A 23953-nucleotide genomic window follows, 5' to 3' on the forward strand; every position below is an offset into this window, starting at 1 on the left:
TTGTTGCTGATAACATGCGGGGCTCAACTAAGACTTTGATCTGCTTGTCCGCTACGAGTGAAGAAATTAGTTCCGAGAGTAGAAGATCATTTCAATTGATTCGTTAATATTTTCAGCCGTCCCTCTTCTTAGACTCCCTGGAAACCATGCGGAGTGCCTACTAAATCTAATCGCCCCTTCGTCTGTAGGCAAGAAACTCAAGAAAGGAAGAGAAGATTTTCATGAAATTCTAAATTAGATAATTTGACGAAAATAGAAAAAAAAATCTCGACATGTTTTCATATTCATGGGACAAATTTAATGGATATATATGTGCGTATCTCGCTGAATATTCATAGGAGGGGAAATTATTTCCAACAGAATCGTTAAAAATAATGTACCAAATACGAGGGAGAGTCAGTAAATTGACCAAAAATGGATACAAAATTTAAAACATGTGACGTTCGAATATGGACCCCCTCTGTGGTCTAGTGGTCAGAGTTCCTAGCTACAGATCTAGAAGTCCCGGGCTCGATTCCCGGCGCTACCAAATTTTATGAGAAATAGTGGGTTTTGGACGGGGTCCACTCAGCCTCGTGAGGATGATTGAGGAGCTAATTCAAGGAAATAGCGGCTCCGGTCTAGAAAACCGAATTTAACGGCCGCGGGGTTTCGTTGCGCTGACCACGCGACACCCTCTATCCCCTAAAGTTGGCACTAACTTCGCTGACAACCGGCGGTCGCTCGGTCGGTATAGTTCGCTTGCGGACTAAAACCACGGAGTTTGTTTTGTTTGATATTCAAATATGGGGAGGGGGGAAACATTTATTTCTCGACATATCCTCCACCAGCTGTGAAACACTGGTCCCATTGCTTTATCAGCGTTTCAAAATCTGCAGGAGAGCTGTCTTTTGAACGTTACAGCAGCTAATTTGTCATTTACAGCAATCTGTTTATAAGACACTATTAAAATTTTGTGACATAAGCGAAAATATGTAATGACTTAATATACTGGAGTTAATTTGGACCAACTTGACTAAAAATCTGAGTTGACCGAGAAATTATAGCGAAAAGTTCTCTGTATCGAATTAGAAAAAAAAAATCAGCAATTTAGGTGATAACACTAGATCACAGTTAGACAAATATAACCTTCAGTAAGCTCGTTTAAGGGCCTCCATTAAGCTTATAAACTTTATCAAGATGAGGCCAGTTGTTCTTCTGGTAAGAGATAAGAGAACGGAAACTTGAATTTCGTTTGTTTTGAAATCTGTTTCACTCCTCTTTGTAAAATGTTTGTTTTGAATACTTTACAAACGGATAGATATCAAGAAAAATATCCATCAAAATGCTCTAAAATTCATGTAGGTCATCAAGCAAAGAATCAGATCTCTCTGCTTCAATTTAGCTTAAATTGAAAATACCCTACAATTTATGGAAAAAGTCTCCCATATCGAATTATAAAATATTTGTTTAGGGATTTTGGGCCTTGATATTCGGTCACAGACGGACAGAATTATCAGTAGACATGCTGACAGGCACCGTCTTCAGACACAGCTGTCTTACTTCACAATATAATCAAGAGTAATTATGAATTTATTACGGAAAAATTTAAACTACCTGTAAATCTCATACACTACACTCTCATGTTGTCTGTTTCATGCTTGTTTTTCCCTGTCTTATTATTGTACCATGAAGATGGAGGCGAAAATTTCCTCCGAAACCTTGATTTTCTACGGTCTGTATGGCGTTCTATCCCACAAGACAGGAATCTACACCGGCTAAGTTTGTGATGAATTTAGAATGACTCACCGCGAAGTGAGATACGTGACATTTGGTACGTTTACCAAGTAATCAGATTTAAAGCGCAGGACAATGAAGGATGGACCTTAGGATAGATATTATTATCTCAGCCATTTCTATTGACTTTGATAACCAGAAGATTCCTGGTACTTATTTCTGTTAGAGGCTGAGTTGACACCAGGGCCACAGTGTGGCTGGAAGGATTAGATCAATTGAAAAATCCAATCTGGACACGAAGCGCGTCATTAAATTACATACAAATAAATCCTGTGCGATTTAAATTCATATCGTATTGTCACGTGACTGACTCTCGACGAGATTTGAATTTTGTAATCGGATTTACTGCACGCTTACAGAACGTAACTACGTATACTACGACAGTCCAACTGAGTTTCGACACTCCAAAGATGAGTATTAACTACAGCTCATATAAAGTCTTCTGTCTTCACTAACCGTTGCTTGGTAGTGGCTTAGGTATATTTTGTCACCATTTACGCTAAAATTCGAGGCAGAAGATACTTCAGTAAGGACAGTCGGTTTCCCAGTCGAGATTCGAACAACTATCTCCGGAATACTAGTTACACCGCGAAATAACAACGGACGTTACTATGCAGAGGCCCGGAAACAGCAAGAAAGTGGGGGGGGGTTCTGTGCGATCCATGCCTAGATGTTATAAGCAGGACAAGAAAAGCACTTCGAAACATGTACATGTCTAGGAGAGAATAAAAATCTTGGTTCTGGATCTCGAAGAGACTAAAGCCAGGAATGACTGTGCTGGCGAAGGCCAGCGGCAGTTTACCCGACCGTGTTCCAGTTAGAGAACCGCTGCGGTTCTGTTGTTGCCAACTGTTATGTTAGACGCTTGTAGCTGAGCCTGGGAAGAGTTCGTGAACCCAGAGGAAGGGAAATGTCCGCAGTTGGAAGCCGCTACTAAGCAACGGCTAGTCAAGATTGTAACAGCCTGAGAAGACATATCCTATATTGATTTGTAAAGTGTAGTAAGAAGTCGTATAATTGTTCAATAAGTCCGGTCATCAATCCGAAACCAATCCATAAGTCACACTAAAATCGAAATGATGCTATCTCCGCATTATTGTGCAATATTAAAGTACTCTCCTTAGTTTGAAAAAAAAAGAAGTAAAAGAGGGTTATGGAATCACGTTGCTGTCTGTCTGCCCATTTTCAATTTTACCTTTTCTTTGCTATCATTACAGCAACAAAGAAAAGTAGACAATTAGTACTTGCAAGAGATTTATTTTTAAATAGTTTAAACTGGCAAGGGAGCACGGCAAAAAAAAAAACACTGATACAACCATCTTTAAGCAGTTTAAAATATTTTATGGAATCACCCTACAGTATTGAGAACAGAAGAATAATTGTTTTATTAGGCTTTAATTGTTAGTATAAATATTATTTTCTTCCTTCTTTTTCCAATTTTCATTTTTTCAAAAAAAAAAAAAGTGTGCCGCGGAAGACAGATTTCTCGATGTTGGTGATCATCATGGTGCATATACAGGTCACATGTCATCTGAGCCCTTTGGTAAAGGTCACAACACCGCTTCTCGATCGGTAACTGCTTTAAAAACCAGAAATTAAATCGGTGAAAAAAATATTGTATACCGTTCTACACGTAGGACTGCGTTTGAACTGTGTTACCTTGGTAAAGAAATCCGATTGTTATTCGGGACACCCATTGTTGGCCGCTGGTTATACATACGGCATATCATAATGCATCATAACCTCACTTAATCCTGTAGCGATACACTTCTGACATTCTTGATTTTACAGGTTCCACGAATTTCGCGAACTATCTTTCAACTATTAAAATTAAAAACGGCCTGTGAACATTTTCTCATATCTTATCACATATTCAAAGAACGTCGACGTGTTTAACCACAAAACTTAAGTCGTAACATGATGTATCTTGTGTGAAGCTAAATAGTTTGGTTTTATCTGTGTTTTCTTTAGAATCTGAAGTAATAACAGGGGCGAAAATACAGCTTTGGACTCAAATATGCTGAATAAAAGACAGTGTCTCATCCTCAACTGCCTGGTCGAATTAGACGACATACTGTCATTAAATGGTAAGTGGCTGTTATCGAAACTTTATCTTGTATCACGCCCAGAGAATGACATTATATCGCTTTCATCTCTGTACATGCACTTAAAGAGGTGTTAGAATGATAACATTATCATGATCTGGGAAAATTAAAATGCGTTTATATGAAAATGACTTGCATTAAATCCATTCAAATTGCAATGGGGAATTGATCCTCAAAAATAACCTAACGTCACCAAAGAATTTGGAATCCTCTTCAATAATATATATGTACTAATTTACACGATTTACATGCAGGCTGTACTATGAAACTATGTCTATTACAGTACCGACAACTCAGGCATAACTGCCAGTGATGTTTATTGTTCCCATCTTCAGCTCCTCTCCGTAACTACTACAAAATCTGCCACCTTCTGCTACCAACTAATAAGTAACATACATAACGACATAACAGCATTTAAAAATAACCATGCTGTGGGTTCTGACGCTGTGTACTTTTGTAGATATTTACCGAATTTCGGAGGAGAAACCTGCCTTCATCTTCAGCGTAAAATTGTGGCCTCACTCTCCAGAATATGAGCATGAAAGTGTCATTATATCCTAAAAATTGAGGCAGGTTCTTCCATAAACGGGATGCATTTGATTAGCCGATCGCTCATTAACTTCTTAGCAAGGAGTCTGTTATGGGGAGTTCCTTCTCAGAGAATTAAAACATTTCGAAATACCCAAAACTTTTTTTAACTTTGATTCACAAGCACATCTATCTTTTATTTATTTGCACTTTTTTCGAAATGGCCCTCTCAGAACCTCAGATTACGTAGTTTTGAATGACAGGGTCATGACAAAGAAAAGGCAAATTTATCCCTGTAACAGGTAGTGGAGGCCCATAGGGTTGTGAGAGGTCGAGGCTCCCATATTTTCTAGACAATCGGCTCACAGATGGCGGCGAGGTTGTCAGCCTTACTCGCTGGTCGCCTTTTACCACCAGGAAGATTCCTGGTACTCATTTCTGTTAGAGACTGAGTCGATCTCAAGGCCTTAGTGCGGTTGGAAGGATTAGGTAAAATGAAAACATCCAATGACCTCATCGTGAATCGAACCCGCGACCTTCGGCTTATAGCAAAATGCCTGAGGTAACTACGCTATTGCATAGGACGATTGTGAGTAGTGAATTAGAAGGGATATGGAAGGAAGCTCTCATTGCTTAATTTATTATCTATGCATATTCCTAGAATTCCTGAAGAAAAACAAGAAAATCCTGCCAGGATAGCCGGTATTCCGACCGAGACTCGAACTGTGTACTTCTCGGACACATCAATTTTGCCAATACCCAGGATACTCTTAAAAAAAAAATCTCCATTTCAACTTTTACTTTTTTCGTAATTCGTTTTGTATTTCAACACACCTCCGCCTCCACATACTCCCTTAAGACGTGTAGCTTAATGCTTTCAAACCCTTTCTAACACAATGTAACGTGACATTACATAACCTAATCTAAGACCAGAATTTGGACCGAAGAGATATGAAGTGACTTGAGGTTGGAGAACACTGCATAATGAGGAGCTTCATAACTTGTACTCTTCTCCAAGTATAATTGGAATGATCAGGTCAAGGATAATGAGTTGAGCAGGGCATGTAGCAGGAATGGGGAGAAGAGGAATGCATGAGGGTTATTGGTGGGAAAGCCAGAAGGAAAGAGACCACTGGGAAGACCAAGAAGTAGGTGGGTGGGCAATATTAAGATCGATCTTAGAGAGATAGATTGAATTGATCTGGCTCAGGATAGGGACCAGTGGAAGGCTCTTGTACACACGGTAATGAACGTTCGGGATCCATGAAATGCTGTCAAGTTCTTGAGTAGCTGCAGATTTGGCGACTTCTCAAGGAGGACTCAGCTCCACGACTGAGCGAATCTAACATCAGAGAATGTACATACACTTGGTAGTATGGACAGGATTGATCAGGCACTGGAAAAACTCTGCCTTCAGTCTACTTGAACCTCGGTAGAACACATGATTTTCAAAATAACAAAATGTATTCACAATCCACAATTGACATTACGAGTATTGTAACTTGTGAACAGACATACATAATGGATGTGACAGAACCTGAACACTGGGTTAGAGATTACAAAAATTTATTAGGGTCATCGAATTGTATTGACGCAACATTAACACGTAATGGTACTTTATAATATGGTTTTGTTCGAGATAGTTTCAAACGAGGTCTCATATATCTATCCACTGAATTTTGATCAAGCTCAAAATTGAAACCAAACACGATAATATGTCTCGCTGCCTCTCGCCACCATTTTCTGGCATCTTGTCGTCTTATTTGAGCAACCATTTTGGGATTGATTCCTACAACTGGCGTGAATTCATGCTGAAAATGATTTTGATGACGTTGACAAATGGTGGAGGACCAAGTCCCTTGTTGGAAGTTTCCTGATGAGATTTTCCCTGGGCCTGTGGCCCGACGAGAGATGGAAGCTTGTGTTGGGGCTGCAATACGTTCCATTTCAACTCGTCGACTTGTGGGTCTAATTAACAATGGAGTACCGGAAGTTTGACGCTGCAGATCCGGCTTCTTCCGCTGCGGCCGTCCACTCTGGGACTTCTTGGCCTCCTTGGAACCTCCAGTTTCGCCCCCGAACAGGCCCCTTGACGCAGCTATGTTGATCATATACTTGGCGTTGAGCCGCACAACCTCCTGCGCGGTGGAAATCAACACATTTCAGAGAAAGAATGTACCTTGTCAGGTTACCTCTGTATACCAAAAGATTTTATAAACGTACGATGATATCTCTGAAACTGCACAGTTTGCTTTCACCATCGCTTACTCATGAAGCTGAGCCCTTCTTGAAGGGCCGCTAATTCTGCAGCTACTCAAGAATTTCCCAGCATTTTAGGGAACCCGAAGGCTCATTACCGTGATCACAAGAGCCCTCAACTGGTCTCTATCCTGAGCCAGATCAATTCTATCCATACATCTCTTCCTATCTCTCTAAGATCCATTTTAATATTATCCGCCTACATACGCCTTGGTCTTCCCAGTGGCCTCTTTCCTTCTGGCTTTCCCACCAGTATTCTATATGCATTCCTCGTCTCCACCATTCGTGCTACATGCCTGCCCACCTCATCGTCCTTGACTTGATCATTCTAATTATACTTGGAGAAGAGTACAAGTTATGAAGCTCCTCATTATGCAGTTTTCTCAAACCTCCCGTCACTTCATCTCTCTTCGGTCCAAATATTCTCCTCAACACCCTGTTCTTAAACACCCTCAGTCTGTGTTCCTCCCTTAATGTCAGAGACCAAGTTTCACAGACATACAGAACCAGAACTATGATTTTGCCTGTGGTTCAGTATGGGTATGAAACCTGGCTTCTGAAATTAAGGGAGGAACATAGACTGAGGGTGTCTGACAACAGGGTGTTGAGAATATTTGGACCGAAGAGAAATGAAGTGATGGGAGGCTGCAGAAAACTGCATAATGAGGAGCTTCATAACTTGAACTCTTATCCAAGTATAATTAGAATGATCAAGTCAAGGAGGATGAGATTGGCAGGGCATGTAGCACGCAAAAGGGAGAAAAGGAATGCATATAGGATATTGGCGGGAAAATCAGAAGGAAACACACTAATAGGAAGACCAAGATATAGGTGGGTGGACAATATTAAAAAGGATCTTAGAGAGATAGAATGGGGTGCTATGGACTGGATTGATGTGGCTCGGGACAGGGACCAGTGGAGGGCTCTTATGAACATGTTAATGACCCTTCGGGTTCCATAAAATGTTGGAAAGTTCTTGAGAAGCTGCACAACTGGCGGCTTCTCAAGAAGTGCTCAGCTCCATTAAGTCACTTAATTAGTAGACCACTAAACACGTTACTGCGTGGGCCTGAAACCAGTCTCGGAACTCTGCAGGACTCGAGCCACGATACCTCGATATCAGGCTATACAGACTGGGATACCCTGCTCTTTACGGAGGGGCTGGGGGCTAGATGCAGGAGCTGACCTTTCTGCGCAGATAAGCCAAGTAGCAGCCCTCCTCTTCCATAGTGACGTGAATATCTTCCTGAAGAAAGAGTCCAGGAAGGAAGCGAATCTCAAAGACGTCACATGACGGTACCTGGAAAAGTAAATGTATCACGTGACAGGCGAGGGAGACAAGGAAACACGTAGCAACGCGTGAGGAATGCCAGAAAAGGATACAAATTTTCTGGAAATATTATGAAAGCAAAATGAGATCTGAGGTTTTCATAGCGGTGATTATGTAAATCGTCGTTTTCCTGGACACTAAGATGCGCACTGGAAGGTTTCTTCTTTACAGGGCGGGTAACCAGTTACGCAGCAGGGGAAAGGAGCTAGCAAGGAAATGTCTTCACAAATTCACATTTAATACCTCTAAAATTAATGTTTTTATTAAATTAAAAAACTTTTAATTTTCGTTATTAATATTCAGTATAGGGGCACGCGGTAGCGTAGTTGGTTGAGGCACTATGCTAAAATCCGGCAGGTCGCGGGTTCGATTTCTGATGTCATTGTACTCTTCAATTTATCTAACGCTTCCAGCCACACTATGATCCTGGGGTCGACTCAGTCTCTAACAGAAATGAGTACCAGGGATCTTCCTGGAGATAAAGGTCGGCCGGAGCGTAAGGCTGACAACCTCACCGCCATTTGTGATCTGATTGTTTAGAAAACGTGGGACCCTCGACGTCTCACACCCTTATGGGCCTCCACGGCCTGTTACAGGGACAGCTTTACCTCTTATGTAACTTGCTGGGCCGTTAAGAAATTATCCCTGTGCTTAACTAATTAAGCATGACGCCATGAAGACGTATGGGTGAGTGGATGTATAGATCCACGTATTCTTGACATCGGCACTGGTTGGAGGTGAGTGGTCAGCTTCACGCCCCGACCGCTTTACCCCAGGTGAAAGAGCCTCCGGTACCCACTGGACAGGAGGTCGGGTGGGACCCAGAACCGGTTTGGACGACGTGGAAAGGAGAAAAATCTTGCCCCTACCAGGACTCGAACTCCGACCCCTCGGCTGTCCATCCCGTAGCCAGTCGCTATACCGACTGAGCGATCCCGACTCTAATGGATCGTTAAAATCCTTAAGAATGACATTACTAATGTCTAATGGTGCATTAGCAATAACAAGAACTTACTGTTACATCTGCTTCCGTGAATTTCGGTCTCTCTGGCTCTCTCATATAAATGTTCTCAATGGAAGCGACGCTGTCTGAAGGCGCCACGACGTTCTCGTCGGCTGTTTCCAATCCCTCCTCCTTCTGGGAGGCCAAGACCGTCTTGCCCAACTCCTCCGCGTGTTTCTCGTGCGCACGGCGGTTCATCTCATTAACCATTCGGTTAACCATCTCATTGTTCTCTGCGGGCACGATTGAGTGCGTCTCATACAACACAGCCTGTATCTGAAATCAGGAGATCAAAATCCCGCAGGGCCCATACCTCAAGCCTTACTTACTTACTTATGAAGCCGAGCCATTCTTGAGGAGAAGCCAATTCGGCAGCTACTGAAGAATTTCCCAGCATTTTATGGAACCCGAAAGTTCATTACCGTGTTCACAAGAGCCCTCCACTGATCCCTATCCCGAGCCAAATCAATCCAATCCATATCATCCCATCCTATATCTCTAAGATCCATTTTAATATTGTTGTCTCAAGCCACTACTTACGAATTATTCTAACGGCTTCACTTTCATGCTACTGCTATTAACCTGAGGTCTGGACATGGCGAGGCGCAAGGTCTGACGCTCTTCCTCCAGGATCGCGTCAATCCTCTTCATTCTCCAATCTTCCACCTCTGTCAGCACTTCCAGCATCGAGAGGTCTCCGCCCCGGCTGCATGCCAGATCCACAGGGTCTCTGACCCCCGAGTACGTGTTGGGTGGGGTCGCCAGGACCCCAACAACACTCTCCAGAAGGCAACTGTCGGATGGAACATCCAGGAAGCTCTCGGCGCGAACCTCAGTATTAGTCACGCCCAACATCCGAAGATACGCATCGTATTCTTCCTTCCTGTAATTACAAAAAGTCTGTGTGTTCTTAATTAGAAGTCTTGAAGGTGGTATATAGGTCGAATGGGGGGGAGGATACAGGCATCTCCCTTTCTGGATTTTCGAAACCATGTAGTTCCTCTTTAAAATCTCTTGCAGTGGGTTGGGACTGAGTCCACTAGGTACGTCGGCCACTGTTTGGCCTTTTGTACCAGCCCCGGATGATAGATAATGAGTGTGAGGCAGTCGCTGGAATGAGAACTGGCAGGGGAAACCTAAGTACTCGGAGAGAACATGCCCTAGTGACACTTTGTCCACCACAAACCCCACATGACTTTATCTGGGCTCGAATCCAGGCCGTCATAGTGGGACGCCTGCGATTAATCGTTTGAGCTATGGCACAGTTTTCGGGGGAAGAACGAAACATAGGAAATATTAATACCAAAAATCAAAATTGATTGAGTATTCTTCCACAACGCCTACTCTAGATCGGTAGGTAAATTTTGTCCCAAATATTTAAATGTATTTCTGGCTGACTTCCCCCCACCCCCTCACCCATCCCAGCCCCATGAAAATGTTCTGTAGGAGGCCACACAAACAGGTGAATGTGGTCGTCAAAAGTTTGAGTTTCACAGGTTTCATCTCCAAATGAGAAACGCTGCTACCTCGCAACTGAGACCCCTCTAAGTGTAGCCATTTTGTTTGAATCCTGAGATAACTGTAAATGTATTTACAGTCTTTTCACCAATAATCATCATTGGCGATACAGTCCTCTTTGACCACAGCCTTTCTTAGAAGGTTCTGTCAGACTGCAATGGGCATTCATTTTTTTGTTTTTATCAAAAGTAATTTTTTTTTTACTACGACTCGCAAGATCACGGTGGAAGTATTCGACCCCGCCTCCACACGGGAGCCTTTTACAAATTCTGACGTTTATTTTCAACACATAGAGTTACTTGACAAATAAAGCGGCCTCCGTAGTCTAGAGGTAACGTTCCCACCTCATGACTCGTGGTACGCGGGTTCAAATACCCGGCGGAGGTCGTCGAATTTTTAAGGGCGGAAAAATTCAGGGAACAAGTCCTCCGGGAGGGACTTTAAGCTGTGTGTTCCGTGTCGTAACTTTACGGCACGTAAAAGAACCTCATATCCCCAAATGGGATCATTGAGCCAAATTCCAGGACGTTTCCCGCCCAACAATAGTCTCTAAGGCCTCTGATAGATGGGGGAAGCATTATAGACACCGCTAAGCAAGTGGCCGAACTCGCTTGCTCGGCGGGACTGATGGTAAGCACCATTTATCTGTAGGGTAAAGAGACTGGTAGAATATCATAGAGGGAAGCACAATAGATCAAACTGGTCGCCGTGCATGGGGAAACCCACCCTCTCTAAATAACTAACTACTTGCCAAATAAATCAATACTCAGTCATACAATTTCTTCTTGGGCAACCAGCCGCGTCAATTCGGTGTAAAATTCCAATGATTCTGTCTCGTTCATCGGGGACGGTCTCCGAAAAATTGAACGTCTGCTCCAGAATGATGCAGTTGGCCTCGAGCGAGGACTGTAATGCTTTTCGTGACGTTGTCAAGGCTCACCCTCACCTTTGTCCTGCACCGAAAGCAATCAGAGTCTTAATCTTCTCGTTGTCGGAGAGGATGTTCGCAAGATACGCCGTGGTGCGGGGAGAAACTACATGAGTCTGGACCAGTCTTCCCGCGAGATCCAGGTCATGCACTATCTTGCACATGACAGCTGGCCCAAAGCAGAACGCTCGGTCCTGAAATGACAGTGTCTCTACAGTTTCAGCTTTATATTTATTGATACTTGCTTCTAAGTTCAGTGATTTGTTGCTTTTTGTTGTGACACTCAGGTATTCATAGCGATCACTCAGCGAAATACTAACTTCTCACTCGCTCATGGAGCTGAGCCCTTCTTGACGAGCCGCCAATTCTACAGGTATTCAAGAACTTCCCAGCATTTTATGAAACCCGAAAGTTCATTACCGTGTTCACAAGAGCCATAAAATGCTCCCTATCCTGAGCCAGATAGATAATTTCAATACCATCCTATCCTATCTCTCTTAAGATTCATTTTAATATTGTTCACCCACCTACGTCTTGGTCTTCCCAGTGGTCTCTTTCCATCTGGCTTTCCCACCAATATCCTATACCCATTCCTCCTCTCCCTCATCCGTGCTACATGTCCTGTCCATCTCATTCTCTTGACTTGATCATTCTAATTATACTCGGGGAAGTGTACAATTTATGAAGCTCCTTATTAAATACTAACTTCTGAAATCTTAATATCTTGTACTTGTCTGACGGTTACTTCACCTTGCTGTCAGTACCTAACCGCTTTAGTGTCGTATGGTTTGATGAATATTATTAATAAATTGCGAAGGATAAGGAAGGATCTGGCCATGATTTATTTCAAGATGCTATCCCAGAATTTTGCAAGAGGGCCTGAGGAAAGCCGTTAAAATTTTCGGTCAGGATAGTCGATGTCCTGGCTGAGATTCGAACTTAGAACATCCAGAATACGAGTATAGAGCGTTACTGCTATGCTAAACCGATCGATGTATATGTGTCCAATCAGATGCTTTCATTAAATCGATAAAATTGTATTTGACCTTCATGTGAAGAATGGCTGCCCAATACGAACCAACCTGCATTCTTACCAACATCTGCAAGTGTATGTATCAAACATAAAACGCAAATGAATTCGCAACATAAATAAAAAAAAATTACTACTCCGTCCACTGTAGCTTAATTGGGAAAACTGTGTGTTTTATGTTGGTACTACACCGAGAACTTCTCCCTCCAGAGAGACAGGGAGCAACCAATAAGATTACAAGTTCTCTCAGGCAAAATGGTCAGACTTTACAGTTGGTCACTATGGTAAACTGAAGCTGCGCAGAGACAACCACATAGCACAAGTCTACAACAATATATATATATATATATATACATATACATACACACACACACACAAGTTTTCAAGACCATGTCCCACTATATAATCCCCTTCCTTTGAACTTCTTAAGTGTATACTTTTTTCAATCTTATTAGTATTGTGACATGTAGACCCATTGCCAAATAACAGTTGCATAAACAGACAACAGTATAACAGCTGTTCCTAGGGAAAAGCTCTGTGAACACGTTGTTACCCCAGCAACGAAAGAACACGCAATAATGAAAGATATGTTCTCTGTGCGGTCAGTGCCACGAATATATAACGAGATGCAGTGGCGAGAAGCTGGTAGCTGAGGCCGCGGACAGTTCGTGAACCCAAAGGAAGGGGAACGACCGCTGTTGGAAGCCGCTACTAAGCAACGGCTAGTGAAGACTGAGAAGAATTCATGTGTGAAGTTGTTACAGTGATATTTGGAGTGTCGTAGTTACGGGTACAAATGTCCAATAAATGTAGTTACCAACCCAAATCTCCTCTCTAGTCATTCGATCAAGTGAGAGCATCGTCAGATGCAAGGAGTAGCAACAAATACCTGGAGCACGATGAGGTTCCTTTTCACAAGAGCTGACTGCGCGAGATCTGACCGATGAGTGGGATGAGACTTAATTAATTTCGGGCACCAATCATCAAGCACGTAGCTCAGTGCGTCGGGTTTCAGCTCCTTTGAATCCAGACGCTTGAGACCAGCCTTCTCCAGCAGATGTGTGACTTCATCCATACTACACGGCACAAATTTGAAAAGTATTCAGAATTCTGGGCACAGTAACCTTTCAGCCACAACTTGACCAACCATAAAAAAGAACTTAGGACTGATTTTACCTTCTGAGTGGGAGCCCAACTGCAAACAGACTTAGCTGGTCAGTTATTTAGCTGCTTTGTCTGTTGGTTTTATTTATTTTAATTTATGTGATGAGTTGAGACTGAGTCCACTTGGTACGAGGCCTCTATTTGTTCTCACGTACACATGAGTGTGAGTGTCAGGTATAGATGGAATGAAAATTGGTAGGGTAAACCGAAGTATTCTGAAGAGAAAACTGCTCCAGTGACACTTCGTTCACTACAAATCCCAAATATCCTGACTTGGGATTTAACTTTTGCCTTCCACAATAGGAAGCTCGATTTTAACTATGTAAGACGAGTTCAATGCCAAATTTCTGGCGGTTTGTGACTGGTTTTCCACTGCGGCTGCCCGAATTCGATCCAAGGTCAAGTAATGTGGGATTTATGGTGGACAAAGTGTAACTGAGGCAGGTTTTCGCCGAATACTTCGGTTTCCCCTGCCAATTCTCATTTCAACTACTGTTCCACACTCATCATCTTCTATTATCCGAGACTGGTAAATTGGCCAAACATTGGATTACGTAACAAGTGGGCTCAGTCGCACCCCACGTTGCTTGAAAGCAAACTCACTCGATCTTGAAGGTGTTGATCCAGGCAGCGACAGGAAGTTCGTCTAGGGCTGCCACATGGGAGTCCCTGAGGTGTGGGGGTAGAAGTTTTGAAAGGCTAAGAGCCTTGTTCTTTATGCGTAGCCTGGATAATGAAGCAGCCAGCTTAACCCTTACGTCCCACAAACACGTTTCCGCTTCTTGAAGGCCTGCTTCTTCGAATAACTGAGCCCGCAGAGGCTCGTCGTGGTTTTCGCGAGGTAGAAACCGTCTTTTGTACAAATCGTAGAACAGTAGCGACACCAGACACGGTTGCTTCTGGAACTATCAGACACAAAAGGGCCTGAGGTTCTCGCAGTGGTAATTATGAAGAGTTGTATCTTCTGGGATATAACGCCGTATAGTCCGTTAGAAGTCAACCAAAGTTTCGGAGGAAAATATCACCTCCATCTTCAGGATCGAAGAATAAGATAGTCAAGAAACCAACGTGAAAGCAGTTGGCAAGAAGAGACGGAGATTGTTAACTATTTAGATTATACAGCATCAGTGATAAAAATATTAATGAATTTGAAATAAGTTGGTGGAATGAGAATTGGAAAAAGACACCGAAGTATTTGGAAAATATCAGCCTCAGTACCATTTTGTTCACCATAAATCCCGCATGACCTGACTTCGAATCGAAACTGGGACATCCAACAACTAACCGCTTGAGCTATAACGAGTCCAAAATATTCGTTGATCAACAGATGAATTTATATTAATTAACTAATTTATTAAAATTCACTTATTATATTTCAGCATCCCGTTGTGTTGGGCCATTATCCTTATTGTCAAAGCGCCCGTCAATAATGCAACAATATTTTTTTTTTAATATAAAAGTGAATAGTGCAGTGGTCTCCCCGAAAACAAAAAGAAATTACCTGATAATGGCCCATGTGCGGCCGAAACATGTAAAGTGAGAAGAAACATGTGTAAAACTAGAGACATTTTAAAAATTTGATTATCACTTTTAGTGTCTTAATGATATTTTATGATTTTAACAACATCGTAAAGTATTAAAGTGGCACTTTTACTTGTATTTTATATTTTACAAAAGATATTGACGGGTGTTTTGATAATATGGAAAAAATAACAATTAGTTTCTCAACAATGACTTTGCTCAATGGAATTGGTCATTAAAATTATATTTATTTTACCTGTGGATACTTGAGGAAGAAGGCTGTCTGTATCAAGGCTTGGTTCAAAACAGATTTATCTGGAAGGAAAAATATTTCATATAAATGTCAGTTACTTGTACATCACCTAGTGTTTTGCTCAGATATTTGTAGTATCGAACCGAGAGATAGATCTCTTTCTGGGAAATCCTGAACAGACAAGCTTACACTTCTTACTCGTAGAATTCGGTTTAGAGACGACTGCATGACACACCCTTCTGCCATTAAAAAAAAATAATAAGTTACAATGTAAGAAACAAGTAAAGCTATAATTGTAACAATTTCTTAATTTCTTAACAGATAATGGCAACCAGGATCACCACATCGCAGATATTTTTAAAGAAACAGATATTTTTCCGGTAAGGTTGCTTGCTCGAGATATCACGTACTTTCTAAGCAGTTTTAGACATACATTAAAACAAAGCATGTATATAAACTGTGGGCACGCGGTAGCGTATTTGGTTGAGGTACTATGCTACAACCCAGAAGGTCACGGGTTCCACTCCCGATTAAATGATTGGAATTTTTAACTGACCTGATCCTTCCAGCCGCACTATGGCCCTGGGGTCGACTCAGACTCTAGCAGAAATGAGTACCAGGAATATTCCTGGGGGTAAAAGGCAGCCGGCGCGTAGGGCTAACAACCTCACCGCCATCTGTGAGCCGATTGTCTAGAAAATGTGTGGGATCTGTTACAGGGATAGCTTTACTTCCTTTTTCACCTTTTTGTATATACACTCTTGTCGTTATAAAACTCTCTTACCGGATGGTTCTGTGTAAACTCTGAAGGCCGTTTGTGGTTGCATGTAAACTGCATCAGAGAATGTAATTAGACCAAAACTGCAACCACACAATGCTTTACTGAAATACACACAAACCATACCATCCGTGCGCTATCATGCAAGAAATCTTCGCATGTTTCGAGTTGGAGCAGTCTGATTTGCATAGCATGCACAGGTTGAGCTTTCATAGCACTGCATATTAGTCTATACACACGCAGTCTAGAGGCGTGAAGAACCTGATTTATTTCTTGGAGGGTTCTGTGATTACAGGGCAGATTTACAGACTGTAGAACCTTCCGTGCTTCACCACTTCAACTTCCTCCACGTCATCAACAAGAAATTACATAAAGGCCCTCAACAATTTGACATCTAACCCTTAAACAAATAACACTTGAACATTCAGTTCGTACCTCAGAGGAAACACACAACATCCCCATTACAGAAATAAAACTGTTAATACTCTTCAGGTAAATATTTGTTTACTGCGAGAATCACAAATAAAACCCATTTCGTGGGTAAAACGCAGAGTTTTTAAAGCAGATGATGCCTGTATTAACCGCTGTGATACAAGGGAACTTCTACGCGCATGCGCTATGAGAGGAAAGCTTGCGGTACCTACTGTAAGATACGAAGTAAAAGCAAATTTTTCCCTGTGATTAAATAATTATGCACCACGCCATGAAGATGTATGGGAGAGTGGAAGTATGGCTCCACCATTCTTGACCTCGGCACTAGTTGAAGGTGAGTAGTCAGCCTTAAGCCTCGGCCGCTTTACCAGCGAGGAAAGAGCTTCCTGTATCCACTGGATAGGAAGTTGGGTGTGCACCAGAGCCGGTCTGGACTCTGCAAAGAAGAGGCAAGTTACTGCCTCTGCGCCGAATCGAACCTAGTTTCCACGGTCGTCCAGCCCGTAGATCGTTGATGTACTAAGACATCCGGACAAATAAATAGGTAGGAGTATAATATTAAAATTAATCTGATAGGAACATGGTAATGAACCTCCGTCTTCCATAAAGTACGGAGAATTTCTTGGCTACGCGGTGTCTAAAATCGCGTCATCATGAAATTATTAAGGATACTTTTGTGTCATCACTAAAAGATACCAGAACCTATTTTCAGCGGAGGTTGGGAACTGGAATTGTCACACCGGAGATCTTGTTTAACGCTACGTCCATATTGTTGCCTGCTACGGACACTGGGCTGCGTCATCACCAGTTAGTGAAGTAGAACTTCACGTCATCAACACATATTTACTATATTGCATTTTCGATGCACTTCGGTATTCATACGCCTATGGGAAATTCAAACATATTTAAAAATGAATTTTCTTCCGTAAGGTTGTCTGCACAAAGTATAACGCACCCTGATTCACAGAGCACATGGGCTTTACGATGTACCCTCAAAGATGTGTGTACCAGACAATATCAACTTCTCGAGTACGACTCTGCTAGATTCAAAAAGGTAAAGCTATCCCTGTAACAGGCCGTGGAGGCCCATAGGTTCCGACCGCCCTTTAACTCCAGGAATATTCCTGGTACTCATTTCTGTTAGAAGCTGAGTCGACCCCAGGGCCACAGTGCGGCTGGAAGGGTTATGTCAATTGAAAAAGCAAATGATCTCATCGGGAATGGAACCAGCGGCCTTCCGGCTTGTAGCGTAGTGCCTCAAGGAACTACGCTACCACTGCCCCCTCTGCTAAGTGTCATTAGTCAGGGAAGGTTACATCTGAAGACGTCATAAATGATGGAATAGACACGTCTCATTTCTTCTTCGTCCTCGAAACGGAGAGGTCGCGGGAGGACGGTGAGCAGATGTGCAGCCTTGGCTATATCGGACACGGTCCATGTGGTCTCCATAGACAGGGTCGACGACAGGGACAATCCCGAGTCTAGTGAGGATGAAGACCGACGGGGTTTCTTCGCCTGTGGTTGGGACGACGAAGTGGGCTCTCCTTCCATCCTCTCCGGCGTCACACACGTCGTCCTGTTGGCCAATAAAACTTTCTTCCATTTGCGGTTTATCTACATGACTTACTCACTCACTCACGGAGCTGAACCCTTCTTGAGAAGCCGCCAATTCTGCAGCTACTGAAGAATTTCCCAGCATTTTATGGAACCTGAAGGTTCATCACCGTGTTCACAAGGGCCCTCCACTGGTCCCTACCCTGAGCCAGATTTATCCAATCCATACCATCCCATCCTATCTCCCTAAGATCGATCCCAGTATTGTCCACCCACATACGCCTTGGTCTTCCCAGTGGTCTCTTTCCTTCTGGCTTCCCCACCAATATCCTATACGCATTCCTCGTCTCCGGTTTATCTACATGAACATATTTAAAATTAGGGTTTTGCGCACTTTCGTTCACCCCGCAAAAAATGTTATATTTGGCAACTTTTGAACGCACCAGGGTCTAGTAGGAATAGATGTCATAAATCTTCAACTTTAGAGACCTTGACAAAGTTATTTTCGTCACGAGAAAAAAATACAAGATGTTTCATGTTTCCGGTTTGTTGTCAGTTTCACTTCGGGTTACACGGCATTTAGCGTACAGAAAACGTTAAAAGTGGTTTTTAAGACAAAATTGGACTTGTCTTTCACGCTGATGAATGTCAGAAGAGAGATAAAAACTTTACTTTTGCCTGTAGATTTTGCGAGTTTCGGAGGTTCCTTTCCGGGCAAAACGTAATTATAATTGCGTTGAAACGTCAGCCCCACATTTCAAGGTTGATGCCTGCTTTGATCACTTCGAGTGCATGTATCCTGACTCATATATGTAGCTCCAAAACAAAACGGCCGGATGGCTTGCAAGAAGCAAAAATAATTGCTGTGAAAATCTTTTGAGGCTCTCTTTATGCTTCTGTCCGTTCCATGTCATTTTCTCACGTACGGTCATCCATCTTCCAAATTTTGACACCAGACAGTCTTTTGTTTCCCAGCAATCGATGGTTTGTCAACTCTATCGCTACGGGCTAAACTGATCTATAAAGAGACTTCTAAAACGCGCCTAAGAATTCCCAACAATTTTGATATGACGAATTTTATCTACTAATTAAACTTGTCCTAATGATTAACTAATTAAGCATTACGCCACGAAGGTGTATGGAGGAGTGGATGTATAAATCCACATTTTCTTGACTCCGGCATTAGTTGGAGATGAGTGGTCAGTTTCACGCCCCGGCTGTTTTACCCACATTGAAAGAGCCCCTGGTGCCATTGGATAGGAGGTTGGGTGGACCCCATAACCGGTCTGGACGACGTGGAGAAGAAAAAATTCTTAACCCTACCGGGACTCGAGCTCCGACTCCTCGGTCGTCCAGCCAGTAGAAAGTCGTTATACTGACTATACTATCCCGGGCTCCCAATAATTGCATTATTGTGTAATTCAATCTGCAGAAAATGTTATGACTAAAGAACCACGTGAAGAAAGAACAATTATCTACACTTCCATTTTTCCATTTATACTGGAATTCTTAGCATACTTTGCTTCGTCATGGGGGGAGGGGGAACTTATGAGATCAGCCTTCTGCATCTGTCTTTCCTGTTTCAACTTTCGAACTGACTCAACAATTCTCATGAAACCTGATAAGGAAAGTATGCCATTACACGTCATAAAAACATTTTATTTTATAATTTCCTATAACCGATAAAGACAACATGGCGGAGGCACAAAATTGCGAGGTGGAAGCAACACTAGCGCCATTTAATTCAGCATCTTGAAACTTTTATTAACCTACCAGTGACAAGTGTAAGAAACTTCTACTTTTATGAGTTTATACAAGACAGCAAGTGGCATCTATTGGGAACTTATCAGTACTATATAGCTAGGAACTACTTGGAAAAAATTTTCCACATATTGTAATTTTGGGGGCATATCTAGAAATATTATTTATCCATGAAGACAGAGCAGCTCTAACGATCCAAAATGGCGGCTTGGCACCGCAGGAATAAAATCCGAAATTTCTAGATTAAAGCAATTTTCTATGTATGATGTAAAATTACAACATGATGGTCGTGCGAAAATATTCTTTGGCTTTCGGTTTTAGCATCTTAACTAATGACCCACTGGAGCTAAGCACTGGGAATTTTGTGTGAAGATCATAAAAATTAGTATACATGACGTATGAAGTTCGGTGTGACGTCAACAATCACAAACATGGCTAGAATGAGAAACTTTGAGGTTATGTCCGACAATTTTAACGTACATAGAATCAAATATGGAGGAAGGCTCCATGAGTAAAAGTGATATTGTCCTTGCAATTCATTAATCATCATGCCATGAAGACGTGGTGGAGTTGAATCATAAGTCCATGCACTTTAACCTCGGTACAAGACGGAAGTTGCGACGGGCTGATCACTCGTCCAAAGAGTCATATCATCTGTGTAAAAAAGATTACAAAACTGAAGAAAAGGTCAGGGCCCAACAAGGGGTTGTAGAGCTATTGATGAATTAAATAATTAATTAATGAACTAGATAGAGGTGAGTGGTGAGTATCACGCTCCAACAACTTTACCCTCCTGAAAAATATCTCAAAGTATCCACTGGATAGGACGTTGGATCAGTTCAAGGGCCTGTCTGCGAGCTGTGAGAAGAGATAAATCTCTTTAAAATTACAGGGCTGCTTGTCAGTAATAGAATGAAGGAGATAGCTCGCTACAATCAATCAAAGAGTATCAAGTCGTGTCAAAATATGACACGTTATCATAATTTCATTTTTGCATGGTTTAGCTTCGGAATGAACCAAATTTGGATATTACAGGATGACCAGGAGAGACAGAGACAGACTATGTTCCGAGTGGCAGTGATGGGCTCCAGCCGTGGTTAGAAACCGAAAAATATTTGATAGAGTCACGCTATGCTGCGTAGTTCATCCTGAATCAGTAACTTTCGGGGTTGTGGGGTTGTGAGGGGGATTTGGTTAACTGCGCAACCACATAGGAAAATGGCAACATCCGAAAAATGGATGATCGACCTTGTTCTAACTAAAAACATTAGTTCAAATCTAGCCAGTTACATGACAAAACCTCATTTCGTGGTACGATATGTTCTATTCGCTACAAAATTAGGCGTAATTTACAGATTTTTTGTTATTTGAGGATGCTTTCAGTAGCTTCATTGCATACTGTCAAATGGATGGATGACAGATGAATAAATGATTTGGAAAAAAAAACAATCTTGAATTAATCAAGGTACTATCCCAGTATTTTCCTTGATGAACCGAGGACGACTACGACAAACTCCGTGGCCTGTATTCTGCAAGCGAACTATACCGACCGAGAAACCGCCGCTTGTCGGCGAAGTTAGTGCCAAATTTTGCAGATAGAGGGTGTCGCGTGGTCAGAGCAACGGATCCCCATGGTCGTTAATCTCGGTTTTCTAGACTCGAGCCGCTATTTCCTTGAAATAACTTCTCAGTTAACCTCACGAGGCTGAGTGGATCCCGTTCCAGACCCACTACTTCTCAGAAAATCTTGTAGGGCCGCGAATCGAACCCGAAACATTTGGATATGTAGCCAGGAACGCTGACCGTTAGACCACAGAGTCAATGTCTCCTCCGCGTCTCGAACTTAACACCTCATGAATATGAGTATAGGTAGTTACCAATATTCCAGTTCACTGTGTATATATTCAAGGTTAGATTTAAAGGTTAATTACGGTGAAATGTTGAAATTAACCGTAGAACACACTTCTAACCTCGTGGCGATATTTTGGTTCGTGCTAATACGCAACTCATGTCAAGAGCTTGGGTAGATTCACCTTAATTCTGGCATTTAAATTGGTTTGAACATCGGTCATAAACTGGGATTTATTCGCTTATATTCAGTAACGCAAAAATCTTGAATAACTGTAAACTTGATCCGAAATGCAAAACGAAATTATCTGATATACAGCCATTATACACGTTCCTCGTTGTTCGATTCTTCGAATTGTAGACCAAATTATTATTTTTTACTTAATGTATGCTATATGTTGTTGAAATGTTGAATCCGATGTATAACGCCATCTCTCCCGCATAATACACACAAATAATCAATTGTAAACCATTTCCTTCACTTCACATAGCCGCATCGTAATATAATCAACACTCACAAAATAGGCACGATACACTGAAATAGAAGACAGTTATCTCACTCGTAACCTACAATGTAACGTAGGTGCATGTAACGTGTTAAGTCTGAAAAATTCATTGCTATCGTTACGCCAAAATGTAATAAACACGATAAATTTCACAATTACAAGACACTTTTTATATGGGACCAGAATATATCACTAATGTAATCAAAGGTTTCACTTATCAGACAAATTTATGTCTACCAAAATACCTTACTGCAACATTTACATGCTACTAAACAAACACTATTTTCTTTATTGCTAGTGGGGTGGGACTAAGTCCCTTGTACTGCGGCCACTTCTGGCCTATTGTACCAGCCCCAGATGATAGGTGAGGGTGATTGTGGAGCAACTGGTGGAATGAAGATTGGCAGGGGAAACGGAAGTACTCGGAGAAAACCTGCCCCAGGGCCACTTTGTCCACCACAAATCCCACTTGACCAGACCCGGGATCGAACCCGGGCCGCCGCGGTGGGAAACTAGCGACTAACAGCTTGAGCTATGGCGCGGCCAAAACAAAGACTAAGTCAGATATTGCAGAGCAAAGCATTGGGCGTAATATACCCTGAACGCCTGAAGAAAAAGTGGACAGACAAAATAATTTCGGAATGGACATTTTTGTTGCAATGGATATTGATAGATTTACGCGAAGGAAAGCGTGTAGATTTTCATGTGAATTTTCCGTAGTCTTTGCCAGTTATCTCCGATGTCCGCTATAACCGAGTTAAGAGGGATTCACGAAAGTACACCATAAGATGCACAGCCAGTACACGCAACAGACATAGAAACAGAATATGATTATATACGTAAATGGTTTTATATTTTTTATTTTAAATAGTTTTCTAGATATAAAATCTTCTTAGTGCTTCAACATCTCTAAAAGTTCACAATTTTATACAGCAAGATTTTGTCCGTTATATCGTTAATCCGTTATAACGTAGATTTACTGTATAATTGAAACGCGTTTATTGTAGTGAAATTATCAAATACAAAATTTCGTGAAAATGAGTTCATGTGTTCTCGCCTGTTTCGTGTGTACAGACGGACAATGATCGCCGTGACTGAAAAACACGTCTAAAAAAAATGCAGCATAAATTATGGGAGGTGTGTCAATAAATTTTAACTTTAATTCAAATTATTTCCAACTATATGAAAATAATTTTCTCTATTTAATTTGAAGCTTCAATCACATTGCTTTATACCGAACGAAATCTTAATTAACACTTACGGATTTGCATCCATTTCTCGTTGCTGTTCCACTAATTTGAAGTAATTCTTCATCCTCCAATCTTTATTGCTTGGTAAAAGTATATCACACGAAATACTGTATGTGTCCATTTGAGGACTTTAAAGTAAATACACAAACACAGAATATATAAAATAAATCCTATGACTTATATGTATTGCATCCCTGAATCATAATAAATAACCCATAATATCATCCGAACTATATTTCAGTTTGGGTAGCATATTGTTCTAAGTAGATCCGGACGTCTCAGTAAACACATCGACACAGCCCCCACGGTAGTCAGCACGAGAATGTTCGTTTCGTAAAACTGTCGCAAGATCAGCTGAGTCTGCGTTCGCTTTTATATATAATAAACATTCTGCTTATCCGCTTTGACT

At 41.8% G+C, this 23953-nt stretch overlaps 1 protein-coding gene across 5 annotated transcripts in view; it reads right to left on the bottom strand.

Annotated features, from left to right (window-relative positions):
• Positions 1-5958: 5958 nt before the first annotated feature.
• LOC111870829 (putative methyltransferase NSUN7) overlaps positions 5959-23953 on the bottom strand; it is a 24702-nt gene continuing 6707 nt past the window's right edge. Inside the window, exons 1-10 of one of the 5 annotated variants that reach the window (XM_023863398.2) lie at positions 23556-23903; positions 17942-18201; positions 15419-15477; positions 14245-14546; positions 13367-13553; positions 11466-11641; positions 9584-9884; positions 9014-9277; positions 7855-7968; positions 5959-6547 (exon numbers count right to left, since the gene is read on the bottom strand). In XM_023863398.2, the coding sequence (XP_023719166.1) occupies positions 5966-6547; positions 7855-7968; positions 9014-9277; positions 9584-9884; positions 11466-11641; positions 13367-13553; positions 14245-14546; positions 15419-15477; positions 17942-18201; positions 23556-23665 (2355 nt within the window). In that variant the 5' untranslated portion in view covers positions 23666-23903 and the 3' untranslated portion in view covers positions 5959-5965. Of the gene's footprint in view, positions 6548-7854; positions 7969-9013; positions 9278-9583; positions 9885-11465; positions 11642-13366; positions 13554-14244; positions 14547-15418; positions 15478-17941; positions 18202-23555; positions 23904-23953 lie in introns of those variants that run through there. The other 4 variants (XM_023863400.2, XM_023863399.2, XM_023863401.2 and 1 more) reach the window with 4 other exon arrangements.

The sequence above is a fragment of the Cryptotermes secundus genome, unplaced genomic scaffold, assembly GCF_002891405.2.
Source record: "Cryptotermes secundus unplaced genomic scaffold, Csec_1.0 scaffold632, whole genome shotgun sequence".
NCBI classification, from domain to species: Eukaryota; Metazoa; Arthropoda; class Insecta; order Blattodea; family Kalotermitidae; genus Cryptotermes; species Cryptotermes secundus.